Source organism: Acartia tonsa, chromosome 8, assembly GCF_053477335.1.
Source record: "Acartia tonsa isolate MP-2025a chromosome 8, ASM5347733v1, whole genome shotgun sequence".
Taxonomy (NCBI): domain Eukaryota; kingdom Metazoa; phylum Arthropoda; class Copepoda; order Calanoida; family Acartiidae; genus Acartia; species Acartia tonsa.
The window spans coordinates 39,902,500-39,921,865 of NC_137267.1; the positions used below are offsets into that span (position 1 = coordinate 39,902,500).

The 19,366-nt window shown below is 33.2% G+C and overlaps 1 protein-coding gene across 2 annotated transcripts in view; it reads right to left on the reverse strand.

The window, feature by feature from the left end:
- The window catches only part of LOC145326936 (solute carrier family 35 member E1 homolog), a 31,507-nt gene that overhangs the window by 5,111 nt on the left and 7,030 nt on the right, over positions 1 to 19,366 (reverse strand). For both annotated transcript variants that reach the window (XM_080170386.1, XM_080170385.1), the window contains exons 2-9: positions 4,248 to 4,313; positions 3,695 to 3,762; positions 3,074 to 3,165; positions 2,668 to 2,731; positions 2,153 to 2,202; positions 1,826 to 1,901; positions 861 to 905; positions 218 to 338 (exon numbers count right to left, since the gene is read on the reverse strand). In XM_080170386.1, coding sequence (XP_080026512.1) covers positions 218 to 338; positions 861 to 905; positions 1,826 to 1,901; positions 2,153 to 2,202; positions 2,668 to 2,731; positions 3,074 to 3,165; positions 3,695 to 3,762; positions 4,248 to 4,276 — 545 coding nt within the window. In that variant the 5' untranslated portion in view covers positions 4,277 to 4,313. The remainder of the gene's footprint in view (positions 1 to 217; positions 339 to 860; positions 906 to 1,825; positions 1,902 to 2,152; positions 2,203 to 2,667; positions 2,732 to 3,073; positions 3,166 to 3,694; positions 3,763 to 4,247; positions 4,314 to 19,366) is intronic.

Sequence of the window (19,366 nt, forward strand, 5' to 3'; positions counted from 1 at the left end):
ATTAAAGAAATTCCTGCAGTAGGCATTAAAGTGTACCGCGTCGCCTTTATGGATTATCATATAATATAATATCATTCCAGTTAGAATAATTAAACTTAATTTATGGCCCTTATACTGAATACATATTAATGAAAATCCCAGTGTAGCAATCAAGGCCTTCCATTCCGCTATTATGAATGTGGTTATCCTTGTTTTGTTCAAAATTACTGAAACTTACTTCATGGCCCTTTTACTGTATACATTCATTAATGAAAAGCCAGCAGTCGCTATCAAGGCACTACCAAGGCCAGTAACATCAAAGGATAATTCTGTCACAGTTGCAGTTGCTACGCCAAGCACTGAAATTAGGAAATGTAATTGCAAGATGTAAGAAGGTCAGGGATATAAAGAGAAGACAATGGCCTTCAAATTAAGTTGGTGGTAATCCCCAATGGTAATAAACAAAATCACCCTTTCTGTAGATTAATTGGTGGTTGAATTGTTTGGACACTTAACTTAATGAATCAATCAATTAAAATTCATTATTGACCCAAAAGTTGTTGAGCTAACGTATAAAAATTTGGAGACTAGCGTAATCGTCCCATCCGTAGTTGAAAGACGGTGCTTTGTTCGCCAAAATATACCTATCTTAAATTAAATGCATTGCAGAAAAGACTTTTACATGCTACAGTGAATACATAATAAATAAGTTTTCTATATACTATGGCCTTTTTGAATTGACAAAAATACTCTTTTTTCGTGTACAGACATACAAACCCTATAGAACGTCATCACTCTATAATCATTTAAAATAAACCTAAAGCATTTCAACATTTAGGTACCTAACTAAGTTTATTTCAAAAACTAATGTTAATTCTTACCTATTGGAAACAAGGACAAGTACAAACTATAGCTGTGTCTTTCTCCTAAAATATTTAAAGTGAATAATATTATAATATGTTGACCATCCTATTAATATCTATTACCCAACCATTTTCGCTGTGCATGACACGTGTCCTGCTTTAAACCATACTAGCGGCTTCGCCCCTAGCCTCTAGGGGTTTTCCCTAAGAGGTTTGATCAAACCAATTTTTCGTATTTAAGATTTAAAAGAAAGAAAAAAAAATCTTTGAGGGGGGATTTTTTTTTTTTGGGGGGGGGGGGTAGTCGACCCTACTTTTTAAATTTTAGTTTTAAAAAGAAATTTTTTTTTGGGGGGGGGGGATTTTTCATTTTTTTGGGGGGGTTGGGGGTCTCCCACCCTCCAAGAAAATAGTTATAAACCATCCCGGGACCTATGAGAAGCTACCCTGTAAAGGAGAACCCGATTTGTTCAGCGGTTAGCGAGATCCTTCGCTACAAACCAACAGACAAACAAACAAACAAACAGACAGACCTCGTTCTACTTTGTGTTATAGATTAATTAAACCATAAATAATTTTTTTTTTGCAAGAAAAACACTTAATAATCCCATGTTTTCAATAAACTGCATATTTTTCAATAGGGATTTCTTATTTTCTCTGTAAAATATCTTCATTAGACAATAGACATAGATGAACTTTCTTTCAAAAGGATAATAGTTCCTAAGGTAAACGAGCTTTTTGGATTAGTCAAACATCCAGTGCCGTCCACAGCGACTCGTCGAACGTGGGTATGAAACGAATAGGGGGTTATAAAAGAAGGTTCAGGCCAATTTCAATTTTAAGGATGATTTTGACACCCCTATATCTACCGCAAGCCACTGCATACATCCATCAGATTTTAATGGTTTCGTAAAAATGAACAGGTAAAATCAAATATTTCTATATACATATACTTTTATTTTCTATGACCAACAAAATATTACCTAACAAAAATCTTGAAATAAGAACAGTGAAGATTGGCATGGACGCTTTCACAGTGTGGGCATATGATACAGGTACCTGTAAATGAAATATAAACATTTTTGCCAACAAACAAGAAAGAGATTAATAGATTTACTTACAAAAAATCTTTGGAATTTTGAATTAAAATTTTTATATATTCTGGTGTGGAAATGAATAGAGAAGAAGGACATATGCGTTATTTAAAAAATCGTGTGCTTTATTAACCCCTATTTTATACATTTCATATGAAAAAACAGCGTAAACGAACAAATATTTTAACATATTTTTAGAAAATTTCAAATTCTTACCTTCCATAGTGAAATGTGGGAAAAGACACTAGATACAAACTTTCCAAACGCTGCGGAGACAAAAAAAATCCATTACCATGTTGACGATACAGTAAAAAACAAGGAAAACAACAGAAAATAGTATTGTGAACTTTTTTGGATTTTATTTACAAAAGCAATATTAAAATTAAAGAGATTTAATCAAATTTGCAAGTAAAAACTGGCTTAATTTCTTTTCAGTGGGTTATTGAAAATATACTTTTTCTCAAATTTATACCTATTAAGTATTAATTTCTGACTGCCCATACATAAGACTCTACTGCAACCACTAGAGGTGATGGAGGGGATCCCCTCAAACATTCATTTTTGTTTAGAAAGTATTTTTGGGGGGTAAAATCGCCCCCCTCTGTAAGTTATGAAACGATCTATCCAACCGTTCACGGATCTTTGCAGAAAAAAACATACGAAGAAATTTTGTTACTTCAGTATAATTGATTTCAAATACAATAAATTCACAAGCTTTAGTGGATTTTTTCCTAGTGGAAGTAGAATACTCTTGTGGTGAGACCAGGTAGACTCGTGTTCACGGATTTGTAACATCTGAAACATAGCATTGATTGATTGATTGAATAGCCTCGTGAAGGATCATCGTCCCAGTTTATTTTTTGTGTTCATGTTATGCTCGTATCATTATAGAGGAAATTCGCCGCCAGCCCAGGATAGGCCAGATAATAAGTAATAAAAAATTTCAAAATCGAAAAATAAATTCCTAAGAGGATAACGCCATTACTTTTACATTGTGACATTTGGACGGACCTACCCTAATTATAGAATAGCTAGGTACGACACTTAAAATATTTATTTTTATGTATTAATTTGTAAAAATGAGCAATGGGCATCTATTTCTCTAGATATGTATAATGTATATAATATTACATTTACCTTTAATAAAGGTGTAGAAAATAGGGCTATAGAAGCTAAATGCACCATTGTAACTGTCATAGGATAAGGAAACTGTGACAAAACTGTTTTTCCTGAAACAAAAAGGCAATAAAATCAACTACTTAAAGATTTTTAAGCTTTCTTCTTGTATTATTAATTCTCATTTATTGCTATAAAGGATGTTCATTGGTTCAAAAGAAACATAAAAGACTTAAAATTTGGGAAAGGATCGGAGGAGGGCCAATGAAAAATTGCCAAGCCACGCAAAAATCTAAATAGACAGGTACTAGGTAATATTTCCTACAATTTTGGCAGATAGACATCGAAAAACTGCATAGAACGATGGGAAATATTTGTTCCTTAACACTTTTAAATACCTAAATAAACCTAGAAAATGAAATCTAATAGAATTCGGCTAAAATAGGCTACTATTTTGTATGTATGTTACCAGCAGACAGATAGAGATTTTGAGCCTAGGTACCATTGTTTTAGAGGTCCTAAGGGCTATACAAATGACTAAAAAGAATACATTTTTAACAAATGTTGTAAAAAAAGTACCTAGGATAAAACTACATCTACCTAGTGTGATTTTTTTTCTTTTAAAAAATCAAAAAAAATTACCTAGAACTCCATTAGTAGAGCTGACTATATACCATCCAATACAGATAAATACGATTTTCAGAAAATCTCTGAAAAAGAACAACAAAATTAACGTAGAAAGTCTCAAAAAACGCGCGGCTAGAGCTAACTACACAGTAAAAACACACTTCTTTGTAGAAAATATATTTCGCTTTATTCAAGCCTTCTCAAGTCTATAAACAAACAACAAGCTTCATACTAGTTAAAATTAATATAAGTTTAACAAAAAACAGGTTAAAAATATTAAGTACTTTGAAAAAAGGAATTTTTTAAAACAAAATAAAATCCAAATCTTTTTACTTTGAAATATGGTGTATCTAATTGTTTGAGAGTTTATGTACAACTGAAATATTTATTGTAGAAAGTAAAAAACATTTTAGTATAACAAAACTGGTATGTATTAATTTTATGATTTTTATTTTAATAATCTGTAAAACGTTGCTATACATGATTTTTCAGTATAACTGAGAACCGGTTCTAATCCAGCTAAATATCAATCGGTTCCTAAGCCATACTGGAAAACAGTTTGACTAACCTGAATTCCTGTTTACTGAGTCGCACCATTTTGTTGCAAGAAAAAATTTCTGTTTATATCAACTACCTGAAACAGTTAAAAGATTAGGTAGGTAGAAGTAAAAAATAAAAAAAAATAATTTCCTTTTTCAGATAGATTAACATGGTACCATCATACATTCAATTATAAGAGTCATTTTATAAAACCAGATAACTGCCAAATTCTTATATTTTAATAGTTTGAAGGACAAATAAACAGAAAACTTTTGGGACTATCGTTCAATTTTGTTTCATTAACTGTAATAAGTATTTAAGTCACTCCAGGCTGCAATTGAATCAAGACAAAAGTAAGTGCCGAGCTCTGGGACCTATTTATGGTGAAATTAGACATAAAACCATGAGGATTCCAGGTAAAACCAAAATATTTCAGCGGAGTCTTTTTGAGAAAATTAGATTTTAAAATTTCAAGTTTAATTTTCATCCCCTAGGAGTTAACGCATAATCATAACAAGAAAAGCAAAGATTATTTATTTAAAATTTTGAACAAGTTTGCTTTTAAAAATTTCTTCATAAAACCACTCGTGAAGGGAGTTCATTAATTAATTTTTATCAGTTGCTTTGATAAGGTCACAGGTCTAAAATAAATCATATATAGAGAGGTTTTTTGATAGACTTAATAAAAGCAAAGTTGTTCAAAATTTTAAATAAATAATCTTTGCTTTTCTTGTCACGATTATGTGGTAACTCCTAGGGGATGAAAATTGAACTTGAAAATTTTAATTCTAATTTTCTTAAAAAGACCCCGCTGAAATATTTTAGTTTTATCTGGAATAATCATGGTTTTATATTTAATTTTGGAGATGCGATCCTCAATTTTCAAATTCTTTGAACGTACATATGAGACTTCTACAGAAATGCTTCGCATCTATAACTATCTATCTATGCTTGATATAAAGTCAACACTTTATAGATCATATTATGAATCTTTGATTGACACGTGCCCTGCAATTATCTAGTAGCACTCAGGGGCAAGACACAATTACTTTAGCTAGGCCCAAGGCATTATTTGTATCAATTTATGCATTCATAGGCCTATCTTTACCTATATGACACCATATATGGGTAACGCTAGCCTATTCATGGTAATCTGTATGTGATTTGCTAATAGTATATGTTTATTAAAGATATTATGTTTATAGTTAATGTAATCATATAAACAACCAGTACATATATGTATGCCTACAACCATGCCTGATTTACATCACATATTAACACACAGATATTTAATTGCACAGACAAACACTAAAATCCTGGTCCAGAGCTAATGTTATAGCATGTACCTCTTGAATTTATTCAGTTATTTATTAACTCTCCTACCATCAACTTCTCTTTCTGGCTTTAAAAGGTAATGACTTAGTTGTTTGGCATGCATTGTAGTTTAAATTTAGGCCCCTTAGTACTTAGCATGAATTGAGCTCAGGCCTTATGTTAGAACTCTAACACTTAGCACAATTCACTGCTTGGGACTTAGGGCACATTTCAGTCCTACTCTACTTATAACTTTAACACTTATCCTGTAAATATTTTCATACTTAACTTATGCACTTGTAATATAAATACACTTTATAAAAACATTTTCCTTCCTTAATACTTAATATACTTATATAATTCTGATCGAATATCAAAACCAACCATTTATTCTTAGGTTAAAGCAACATAATACTTCGCGTGGGTCTTTTGTTGAGCTTCCACCAGCTCAACCAAATTCGTATTATACTTGTGGGAATAGAGGGTTAAGCATTCTAAATAAGCGAACCGACGATGAGAATGTCTATGTGTATTGCATTAAAATTAGGTTTTAGTAGTACTCATAGAAGAGCGGTCTCCATACCTAAATATGGACAAACGCCCCATTCGCACACACAATGGTGCAACTTACCGGTTGTATCTTGGAAAAATTTTACTTCATAAATTTTTTTTCTTTTTTTTTTCCTTACCGTACCCGAACCGCCTAAGGCAGGTATTTTTACCAAAATCGAATAATTGTAGTTATGGCAAAATCGGATTTACCAAAACCTGTGAAACTATTTGAGAGCAAGGTTAGGACTATGAGGCGTTTGAAGAGATAGGGACTGAAAGGCACGACACAAATGCAATTGAGAGCCTCGTGTACGAGCAGTTGCACTAGCTGACACTCTAGAGGCCCTAGAGAATGCTAGCATATTTGTGGCCATTGGTCGCCGCCCTATAAGGACACTCGCACTGGTTGACACTCTAGAGGCCCTAGAGAATACCAGCACACCGGCACCTCCATGTCCGCCTCTCTTTAGTAAAACACTTGGGTTGGAATAATCTATGATTGAGCTATGTGCAAAATTTTGATTTTTTGGACTTAGTCAGAATTTTGAAATTTAGGAGTTGTGCTAGGTGGCGGAGTATATATAAATCTTCGGACTTAGTATGATTTTTACTTATTCGGAAATTCTCTAAGTGTTGAAATACTTGAATCTTTGATACTTAAACCAGAACTTATTAAGAATCAAGCATGGAGTAACTTTTCATTTATAAGCTATCAAAATACTATTTGTAAAGGACCATTTTGAACTGTCTTATTAAATGAAAACTTAGGAGCAAATCCTATAGAACACGGGAAACGCTGTTAGTTGGGATACATATTGTCTTTGGAGCCATGTTTCTGAAACAATATGCCGAAAGCAGTTAGTACTCTTGAGTCGTAGTAAAGGGCCAAAAGATTATTACAAACTTGTAGCATTTATACTCAAGTTAAACTGTACTAATACTTTGGTACCGTTAGAACCGATTTTCTGAGATTTGCACTTACTTATACATGCCTAGGACTTATATTCCTAATGTAATTCTGATTTATATGCGGATGTATCAAAATAACTATTGCCTCTAAAATTTTGAGTTAGACAAAATATTTCAAAGTTTCAAAGATATTCTCAACATCGATCGGTTGGAATGATATAAGTATAAACAAATTACTGTATGCAATCAGCAATAATTCCAGAGACTTCCTGATGCTCTGAGCAAAATACTCCACTTTTGGACTTAGCACCGATCTATTTCTTTTGTTACAGAGAGAATTTCGAATCTCTGGACTTACAGTAATTTTTATGAAATTGGAAACTTGGTTGGAAATTTACCAAAATACGGACTTGTAATAATTGCAATTTTTCCAACTAGATTAACAAATTTCATTTTCCACACTTAAGAGAAAATTTTGTTTTAGAGTATATCTGTCTTAGCCAAAATATTCCAAATTATGGACTTAGAGAGATTCTATTTCTTTTGGTGAAGGATAATTCTAACACTCTAATACTTTATGATTTTAAATTCCTTAACTTAGCGAGAGTTGCACTTAGTCAAAATATTCCAATAGTGGACTTAGAGCGATTCTATTTCTTTTGACTTAAGGACAATCTCTAAAGTAGCTTTGTGAATGGACTGTTAGGAAATTTCATCTCGGACAAAATATTCCACATCTGGACTTAGAGTGATTCTATTTCTTTTGTCCTAAGATAAATTCACTAATTTTTGTACTTAGTATAATTTCATTGAAAGGAAATTTTTTTGGACTTAGTCAAAATTCACTAATTTTTGTACTTAGTATAATTTCATTGAAAGGAAATTTTTTTTGTACTTAGTCAAAATTCACTAACTTTGTACTTAGGATAATTTCAATAAAAATTTTTTTTGACTTAGTCAAAATTTACTAATTTTGCACTTAAGATATTTTCAGAATTTTTTTTTTCCCTAAGCCGAAATTTATTGATTTTGTACTTAGAATAATTTCATTAGAAACTTTTTGGACTTAGTCAAAATTTTCCAACCTTGGACTTAGAGTGATTCTATTTTATTTTGACTTAGAAAGTTTTAATTCAATCTTAACTTAGAAAATTTTTGTTTGTATGTTCCTTACAAATACATACATAAATACAATAAACAGTTCTCTCAACAATAAGTAGGACATGAAAACTAAATTTTTACTTACTTTGTTAATGCTAACATTTCTATTTCATGTACCACCAGGATTCAGCAGTGAAAGTGAAGACAAGTAAATTACTAGTGATAGTGACCATTAGTGATATAAAAGTATAGTCAACAATATAGGCCCTATATGTACTGAATAGCACACTTTAAGAGACAAAGTTCTATAAACCAAACGCAGCAGGAGGTTGCAGCAGCCTACCTTGGGAGAGTAGGACGTCTCTAAAAGAAGTAGCAGAAGTACTACGGAAAAGTACCCTACTGTCTTTAAATATCCGGAATCATAAATTTTTTTTACATATCGAGAAACGTATGTTTACTTAGGCTTACTAGCACATAGACTATAACCAAGTAACATAAAAGTGTGTCTACATATAGCCCAGAGTTTTTATAACCTAACAGATTACTTTTAGATAAGTTAAAAAAAAAAGTGCACTAAAATCAGTTAGATTAGTTTTCAAAAAGTATAAGTATTGCTTAATTCAAAGTTGATAGGCTCCTTTGAAGTTTGATTGACAACCTCCACATTATAGGTTGGCCACCTAGTGTAGGATCTCACACTTCCTCAGAGTAAACTTGCACTTGAATATTGTATTACTACTAATTATAATTAGATTACATCCGGTTAGATAATTTTGAAAACAATCTTTACGTATATAAATATAGGTATATCTAAATTGTATATCTTACTAAAGTTATAAGAATTGAAGTCATAAGTGAAGCCCCAATTTTGCGCAAATTACATTATAGGATTGGAAGGAAACCCCTAATACAACTATAAGTAAGAGGTGGCGAGATCTTTGACATTCAGGCAAAATTGTTGCAATATTATTAGAATATAGACGATCCTTTGGGAGTGAACCTTAGTAAGTTATATTCATAATAGCCTTACAGGAATAAGTAGATCGTAGGCTATAAACACATATCCTTAGAGTGAAGTAAGAGTTCAACAAGGATTATAAATTGCTGTTTCTTTTCTCGACAACCATAATTTGCTAGGAAAGTCGACTCCTGAGCAAACTAAAAGTTAATTTGCGATAGTATATAAGCATACCCAAATTAACTCCGCTGCAAACATTACTTAACTTGATAACCAATTTGAATAGCTAACTAGCTCAAATTGACTCCATAAACAAACCTATATAAAAGTTAAGTAGGAGTGTTTCTACAGTTGAGCTTAATTAAGGATAAGGGTGCATTAGCGCACATTTTTAGAATATCAACCAAAAGCTCACACGCACGTATATACGACGTAGAAACAACTATAGGTGAAGCAGATATCACACCCATCTATAGCTAAACACATTTTAAAGCAAAGAATTGTTAACTTAAACAGATTCTTGATTGTTTTAAACTATACCCATTATTTGTACTCCTCTCGAACTTCCGCTATTTTTATTTTAAAAATAGTATAACATTTCACAGGCATCTAAAAGAACTTACAATTAGTTCTAAGACTTTACAACTATTATCATGTCATCTGCCCGCAAGCAAGGCCAGCAGGATGATGAAGCTGATAAGGAAACCACTCCTTGTCGGGGACGCTCGACAACACCTGGTATAAAAACCCCTTCAGCTAATACAGACACTAGAGACTCCGATGCTTATGAGGAAATACAAATATCCAATCTAGAAGAATCAGAACAAATTGGCAAGAGGAATATGAGCCCTGAATTGAATGCGATATCTCTGGCCTCACTATCAACTCAAGCTAACTTATCAGACTCGTGGAAAACTGTTTCCCACAGGCGGACAAAAGTAGCAGAGCCAGCAGAAGAACTTCTACTCTCACAGAAACTGAACACAATACAACTTGGTAGACCTAACACGAGTGGTTCACTTGAAGTTGGAAGGAATCTCTGCACAAACTGTACAACGAGTGTAGAACACAAGAGAACCCACAACACCAACACTTCGAAATCTAAAGAGAGAAGAGCTAACTACAGAGACAGACAAATTGCCAAAATAGAGGCCATCTCAAATTATCATAGAAGGAAATCCACCGTTAGAGAAATAGCTACAAAATCACCCAATCCCAAACCTTATCACAGGGATAACAGGGACAGGCATTTTCAAAGGAATACCAAGCGGGATTATCAGGCTTCTTATAGGCTATCACCTGGACGCTACTGTGTAGCATGTGGACAATATTCTCACAACATATCTGATGGATGTAGATTATTATGTGACGATACAGGGCGGTTATACCCAACTGTATTGACATCAGCTTTCTGCACAAACTGTTATAAGACATATGGTAAAGAGTTATACCATTCTCGACACTTATGTCCTGGAAGGCCAGCCATGATGGAATTATACCATAGTGGTAAGGTGAAACCTAGTGGTGTCTTCAGACAAACATATGAAGACTGGGCTAAATCCAATGCTGAGGAATCATCTAAAGATTGTAACCTCAGTGGAATCAAAGCTGCCACAACGGAAATAATTCCCAATGAGCCTAAAGACCAAGTAAGAGATAACATTACACCAGCAAAGGAGGAAGAAAGAAAATTATACCTTCATTGCTCTGGTTGTATGCCAGAAGAAATAGATTGTAAATATGACTATGACGTACGCATGACAGCCTTACTTGACTCAGCAACAGATAAAAACATCATATCAGCCAGGTACTATAGCAAATTGTTTGGCATAGTAATGAACGATGATAAGAATCAGCTGGAAGAAAGTCATGAGCTACCAGTCACATGTGCAGATCACAAGATCCCCGAACCCAGAGAAGTAACTCTCATGATTCGCCCCACATCATTTTCAAGCCGTCATTACCCAATTCTCTTTTCAATTGTAGCTGAAGACCATGAGGATGCCGCACCTATGATAATTGGACTGAGTGGTATTAGAAGCCTACAGCTAACATGGACGCCTGTCACAGACAAATACCGGTTAGCACCGTGTTTGTATTCTATTCTTCACCCTGAAGGACCGCTGAGCAGTATTTTCTGTTCTGAACTTGAGCTCCAGCTCTGTACAGGAGTAGTTAAAAAGATCAAAGCTAAAGAAACCCAAGTGATAGTAATGAATATCAACCACTTTTTCAACCTAGCACCTGGAACACAAGTGATCCTCAGCGATGATCATATTTCAAACGAAAATGCAGGAATTAAGATCTTACCTGGACAAACACAACTCATTATCAATGATGATGGACAACTCAGTGGCAGAGCTCTAATAATCAACAACTCCAATCACACTATCACCAACACAGTTATCACTGGTTACATAGAGTCCAGCGACCAATCTATTGTCAGAGAGGTAGTCGTTGATTTTGACTTCTCAGGATCATTCATATATGGACTACCTATGCTACCAGAATTAGACGAATCTGATGACGAATTGGATCAACTTGCCATAGCCCGAAACACACCAGCTATTAATTAGATCACTCTAATTACTAGTAACCAACCCAATAATACTCCTATACCAATCTGAAACACAAAATCAATAATTACATTGATTAACTTATTAAGCTGATAGATACACTTTAAATCATACAGCTATCGAACAGGGCACACTGGTGTCCTGGATAGGAAACAGGTTTATTTTGAGTTACGTATGACAAGACCTATATTTCTATGACCGGGCGTGTATGACGGTTCAGCACATAACTTTCATTAAATCACAGCTGATCATTTTTGTGGATTTTTTTGAGAATTACTTTTTTACCCATATTTTCATAGTTTTTCCCCCCAAAAAATCACAATATTTTCACATTTCCAGCTTAGTTATTCTAAATTCATGAAAAAAAAGTATAATAGATGACAGCTATAACAAGATCAATAACCTCAATTGAATATTCTAAGATTTGTAGGTAAAACATAGATCCTGGATGTGATAAAAGGTTCCTCTGAAATTCCACCAAAGAAGTTTAAACAAATCAGAATCAGCAATGATTTTGTACAATGTTTTCATTGTAGTATTGACAAGTAAATCACTTCTAGACACCAAGCATATGGAGGACTGGTAAAATTATTTCATTACTGAAACCAGGGAAACTTGATAATTAGGGTTCCAGCTACTGCCCTGTCTCACTTCTTTATCCTGCCTGCATGATTCGTCCCTACCTGAATGATGCTGTTAAACTTGCAGACCAACATTATGGCTTTCACACAGGCAGGTTTACCCCCATTGCTTACAGAGTATTAAAACCTTAATCAACAACAGCCTAAACAATAAGAAACCAGTTATCAGAGCAGTGCCAGTTGCCATTTATATTTCAAAGGCTTTTGACACTATAAACAATGAGGTTCTACTGCATAATATTAATGCACTAGACTTGAATGAGTACATGTACCTTTTTTATGTGAATACCTTAGAGGTAGACAACAATTTGATGTTATCAGAGGATCTAAATATGCATACAAATCTGCCAAACATGCTGACCTACAAGGAGGGGTCCTATACCATATACTATTCGAACTGTAAATTTCATAAATGCCAACACCTCACTCTAATTACATCTAATTTCCTCTGCTGACTACTTTAACAGCATAAGTCCCCTTATTTATCCTTATGTAAAGGACATAAAAGCTTACTTAGCAGTTCTTAATGATTGGTTAAAAAGTTAGAACCCATTCATTTCTTCAGCCAAATCATCTACAATAGTCTTTACCACCTTTTTGAATGAAGCAGGCACTGTAGTCATTGTTGAAACAGTACCATAAGTCAGACATCTTAAGTGACAATCTTTTCTATATCAACCATCTTGTTAAGGAGCCTAGAAACAAACTAAACCCCAAAAACAAAATGTTTTAATCTCTCTCCACCAGAGGGAAAGAAAAGTAAGTCATAGTAAATACATAAAAAGCAATTTGCCAGTCTCTGATATTCTACTGTAGTTCCATATTTAGTAATGCCAGCTGGAACAGTCTACTGTTTGCTGGAAAAGCTGCTCTGAGAACAGCCATCTACTGTCACATCATGAACCAGGAAGCATTCATTACCAGCAATATTTATCATGAACTGCAGTAGATCCAAACTCATTACCCAGAACAGCTAAAACCACCCTGTCCCAATACTTTCAGGTTACAATGTTTACCTGAATACCTTAAAGGCCTGAGTAAACAAGAATCTGGTGCAGTTTGTGTCTGACACTGGCAAGAATTTCACACAACCATCATCATTTCATTTGCAACCACAACCCTTCAAAACCTTTAAAAGCAGCCACAATACTCAACTAACTGTTTCCAATGATGATGAGCAGGAACAAACAATAACACAGGAACTATTTAGACATCAAGTCAGCAAGAAACCAATATTAAGCAAGATAGCTCATCAATATTACAAGGAAAACTTTATACAGAATCATTGCTGATTCTGAAGCATGTTAGTTTAAACTTCATTGGTGGAACCTCAGAGGGACATCTTATTTCAGCCAGGAACTATGCTATAACAATTCATGAGGCATGCATGAGGGACTTAACAAGTGAGTATTTTTTTTGGGTTGACTACCAAAACAAACTTAAGTTTTGTTTAACTGTTTAGACATTAATTCAAATAACAACTTCAAATAACTTTTACCCAACTTCTAGACTACAAATCTTAGATTAGTTAATTGATTCTGAAAGATCTTGTTCTGGATAATAACATAGTCAGCTGTCATCTATTATACTTTTCTTTGAATAAATTTTTTGGGGAAAAACTATGAAAATCTGGGTAAAAAAGTAATTTTCAAAAAAATCCACAATAATGATCAGCTGTGATTTAATGAAAGTTATGTGCTGAACCGTCATACACGCCCGGTCATAGAAATATAGGTCTTGTCATACGTAACTCAACAAAAACCTGTTTCCTATCCAGGACACCAGTGGGCACTCACATATCATGAGTGATCTTAATCTGATTATCATCTTAATGCTAATAAAATTTCCAGTCTCATCTACTCCTGAATACAGTAAATTCGTTGAACACATAGATGATGTTGTAGAAATTAGGTTAAGGTGTATGGTCAAGATTGAAAATTTCACACACTACTATTTCAAATCAACACAAAAAAAAGAGAAAAACTTGAATAGTAATATAGCTAATGTTTTATGGCATAATTCTAAAATCTTCATACATTCACATGTAGACAGAAAAGTCCTGAACAATCAACAGTGCCAAAATACCACTGGGACTTTGCCTAAAGACTATTATTACTTGTGAAGCAAATCTTACACTAAAATTCAACCTAAGACAGACAAGACAAAATTGTATAAAACAAAAATATATATTAGGACATGACCTAGATAGTACACTCCACCCCAGGAGCCCAGTATACTTAAGGAGTATCATTAAATTGATTGAACTATCTAAGGCCGAAGTCAGAATTATTGAGCATACATTTTGAATATTCTGAAGAAAGTTGTGGAAAATACGCACATAAAAGAGAGAAAACTAGTTTAAGAAAATTTCACTTGTTTAAGAAAAATTGTAACTTTTCCTTGGTTCTAAGTTTACATGCCTATCACAGTATAAATTGAAAGCGAACATAGAGGTTTTCAAGAGATATCTGGACTTACAGCTCACACTGAAATAAGACTTCTTATGAGCATATTCACAACAGTATGCGTAAACGAACCAATAGCATATTCGACCTCACTCATATTCTCAGGTTGAATAAGGCTTTTGTCTCAATACTAGCACAAGGGTGAAACTTAGAGGACATTAATAGAGTTTTGGCAGCCGGACCAATTTTAGTAGTTTAATTAGCATATTGACACGTAAAATAACCTGTCAAATGACGCTGGGACCACCTCTAACTTTTATGTAATAGTCTTATTATAAATTGCATTGCCAGAACTCACAGATCACTTTTATCACCTGATCTAATCCTTATATGAGCATACAATACTATATCGTTCCTGGTGATAAGACACCAAGCTTATCGTTGCATTTGCAAGCTAAGGAAAACGGTATTGGACCGCCTAAATTTAATTTTGATTATCCTGAAAACCCTATGAATTATAATTCTTAAGTAACCTTGTAGTTAACATTAAGTCTAAGAAACACATTTCGGATACTTATCCCATCAGCCTATAATAATGCCTGAAATATATGCCCAAATCCATATTGCGACAAAAGTGCATCTAGTTTGGATATAATTGTGATAAAAACAAAACTATCGATTAGGATCTGTACGAACAAAACTATACCTTTATTGCTCTTATTATAAGAGCACAGCAACAGTATATATTGTGATATGCCACAATTTCACCCATCAATGATTTTATTTAAAGATCTAGTAATTAAGCAAAAACCATTGCCTACCCTCAAAGAAAATTTCAGTCAAAACAAAATTAAGTTTTCTTTCTTGCATATTGTACTCAGACTTCTTTAAAACTTTAAAACTTCAAGCGAAAACTCCTTCAGAACTATAATATAACCCAAATACTAATGCATCTTGTCAACAAATGAATAACAGGTATATTACAGTTCTAACCAAAGTAGATTTGAACTGTTATAACAACAACACAACTAATAATAATGCCATAAAATATTTAAGTTATAAACCATATGAACTAATTATAACTCATACTATAAGAAGGGAACACTTTTGCTCTTCTTTCCTTACGCGATATTATATGCTGTACGCAAATTTTGATAAAACAGGGATATTTAAAAGTTTAAATAATAAAACTCCCCTATATCTACTTTAAAGATGCCAAAACCTGCTTTAATTGCTAATTAATGATAAAATTACAACTAAAATCACATAAAAATAAAAGGTAAACTTACAGAAAGTTCATGGAATTAATTAAAGCAATACTTTCCACATAAGACCAGTCCTAACATCACACATATCCTCTCACAGTATTAATAAATTGCAAGTTTTCAAAATAAACATGGTTGAAAGGAGATCTGATATAAATACAGACAAGTTAAATACCCTTTCAAAATTAAAGAGTTTCAAACCAATTGACTAATATTTTGACACTTTCATAAAGGATACAAAAGAGTAATTATAAAGTCTTACAATAAAGTCATGGACTAAAAGATAATTAACTAAACGATATATTTCCGCCTATAATTCTGGCCAAAGCAAAATCTGCAACCAGAAATATGTGCACAGTCATCTCTTTATGCACAAATAAGCAGCAGAATGATTACCATTATAACAAAATGCAAATTTAATTAATACAAAACCTATAATTCTGGACACGTCCAGAACTCATATCTATAAAACATTGAACATAAATTATAATATCAGATTTCAAGAGATATAAATCCATTCCAATAACAATCACTTGCGTTTCCGTTTACCCTGTAAACTCGGGAACAATATAATAGTATGTTATTCTAATCTGATAACAGAGATATCATAATTTATGTAGAATTTTCCCACTCAAGGTTATATATCCAGTGGTAAAATTTACGTCTTCTCTCTTGACAGGGGGAGACCAACCATATACAATACACGTCGACTAAATAAGTCGATCCCTTCAAAAATATTTATACACAAAAATATATAAAAGGAAAATTGTATATGTATAAGTTTTGAATCTGTATAGTCTAAACAGAGTCAAACGAGTAATACAAACTGTACAAATATACGCATGTCACTGTGTAACCCAATATATACAAAATTGAGTTAAAAGTTAAAATATCTAATACAAACTATGTAAATCACACAAGCATAAAAATATTATTGGACAACCTATATATATATGCCTTGAATTGAGATGAACTTGATTAGTTATTAAGCCTATAACCAATCTACATACAAAAAAAATATGTCAAAAACTTTAATTATAGTTAGAAACCGGAAACGCCCACTCAGGATCTAGCAGTAGCGAAAGTGGGATAATAAATAGATTTTGGAAAAATAAGTTAGTTTATCATAGAACTCCAAGCAGTGAAGACCTTATCTATTAGTGTAAGTGTATCAGTCAGAAAAGCAACTTTTGATTGTAGATATAAGCATTTATTAAATAACCTTAACTGTTTAACAATGTATCCTAAGATAATATTAATAATACTAAGTACGTACTACTATAGTACAACAGCAAACACAATGACAGACTTGATACCCACTCACTATCAAAGTGGAGAGTATATAGGCTACACAGCTGTAGCAATTCAGTCCATTCAAGTTGATATATCTGTAGGCAATACAGCGCCTGAAATAGCAATCTATGATGGCCTGAAGACTCAATTAGACATTAGCTACGATGGACGCACATTCACTTCAGCACAAACTAAACTTATAGGCAAGTTATATACCAAAAAGATTAAGGACTTGCTTATTGAAGTAATAAAACTTATCCGCAAAATCAAGGAAGCTATTGAAACAGTAACTCCCTTAATAAGTTCTAACCGCATTGAAGTGACTAATAACGTAAATAAACTTTCTTATAAGCTAGATCATGATAAGTTTGATTTTACACAGTTATTGCTTGCGGAGATAGTACCACAAATTGTAAGTGGTATAACTCTTCATGCCAAAGCAGCTAACTTTGTGCAAACAGCAGAATACTCTTATGTTGATAGCTTGAGCAACTTAGCCATCACAAACTTAGAAGAACTTAAAGCAGACTTAAACTTCAGACTTACTCTAATTCAAGATCTTGCAAAGACGGATATCACAGACTCTATTAAAACTTTTGTAAGGCAAGAACTTAACTTGGACTATACTCATAATCTTGGATTGGAAGTCCAAAGCCGTTTAAGTGGTGGTACAACATCATTCACCACTATCCTATCCATGGAATTAAGTTCTGAGCCAATAAAAATCTACAGATACGCACCAATTCCTTTTGATGAATGCTATATCGATTCCATCTATTACTTGGATAAAACCAAAAGAGTATATAGACAATCTTACTATAACGCTTATCTACCGGTTGAAGCTGACCAGTGCCTTAAGGGACTACTTAGCGTTAATGAAACATTGATAACCAAGCACTGCCCTTTGGCAAAACAGACTTATCCCTACGCTTATGTGCAAGATGGAATTGTCTTTACTAGCTTGAGTGAGAATACTAATCGCAGTTTAGAGAATGCATCAATAACTATTACATCCACTCCTTTTATTATAACAGGAGGATCATATAATCTCACATTGGGAGATACGATCACACAATTTGCATTAGGTTATGACCGACAGACCACGGCACGAACTTTACCATTTGCGTCAGAATCACTGTGCCCACCTAAACCTAAAGACCCATTGACCATTAGAACTATCTTCGCTCATATAGAAGAAATAGCTATATACGTGACGATAACAATTATCATGGTCATAATATTAGATAGGATCACTACATTCCTAGTCAGACTCTTGAAAAGAATATTAAGAGTATTTCAGAGGAGTTTGCGTATACGCGGTAGAACGCTTATCCCTCAACGACCAGATGCACATCATCATAACCTAACGGTAATCTACGGCAGGAGAGGTCACCCCGCCGCAACTACCGCTAGTTATCGACCTAGAAACTCAAACAGAATAGTCAGATAAATATACAAGTTAACATGATTCCTATGACTTGATTTCTAATGTATCCAGATGGAAAGACTTACGGACATTCCCAATGATATAAAAGACTTTGCCAAACGGAAAATATAATACTCTCGTACTTACCTATACAATATTGTACTTATATTCTTGTACGTTCTTATAAAAATCTCCACGTTATTATTATATGATTTATCTAAAAGGGTAATGATAGAAACGGTAAGAAAATAAACCACATATATAGTAACTATGATACCAAAAGAACATAGTAGGTAATGTTATTACTCATTTAATCGTTATAAAATAAGCGAACTTTAAAACTAGGCTAAACGCTTCATAAAGGTAACAATTTAATTTAATTATTATCACTACTAACGTGACAAACGAACAAGTAACGCTTATAGAGTAGCTACGTAAATAGAATTTTACACAACATATATTAAACCAGTAATTAACAAGTATATATGTAACTTAAAATCTCTATATTTATTTTAACAAAAGTGGATAATCTTTAGAAAAGGTATAAAAATTTGACAAATATTTCTCTTTGGTGAAAATTATAAAGTTAAGACAATTTTGAAAACAGAATATAAACTTTCATTTAACAAAATCTTTGGAAAACAAAATTGTGATAATAAGAAAGGTTTCTGACAAGTTTTAACAAATTTAGTTAATATATTTCT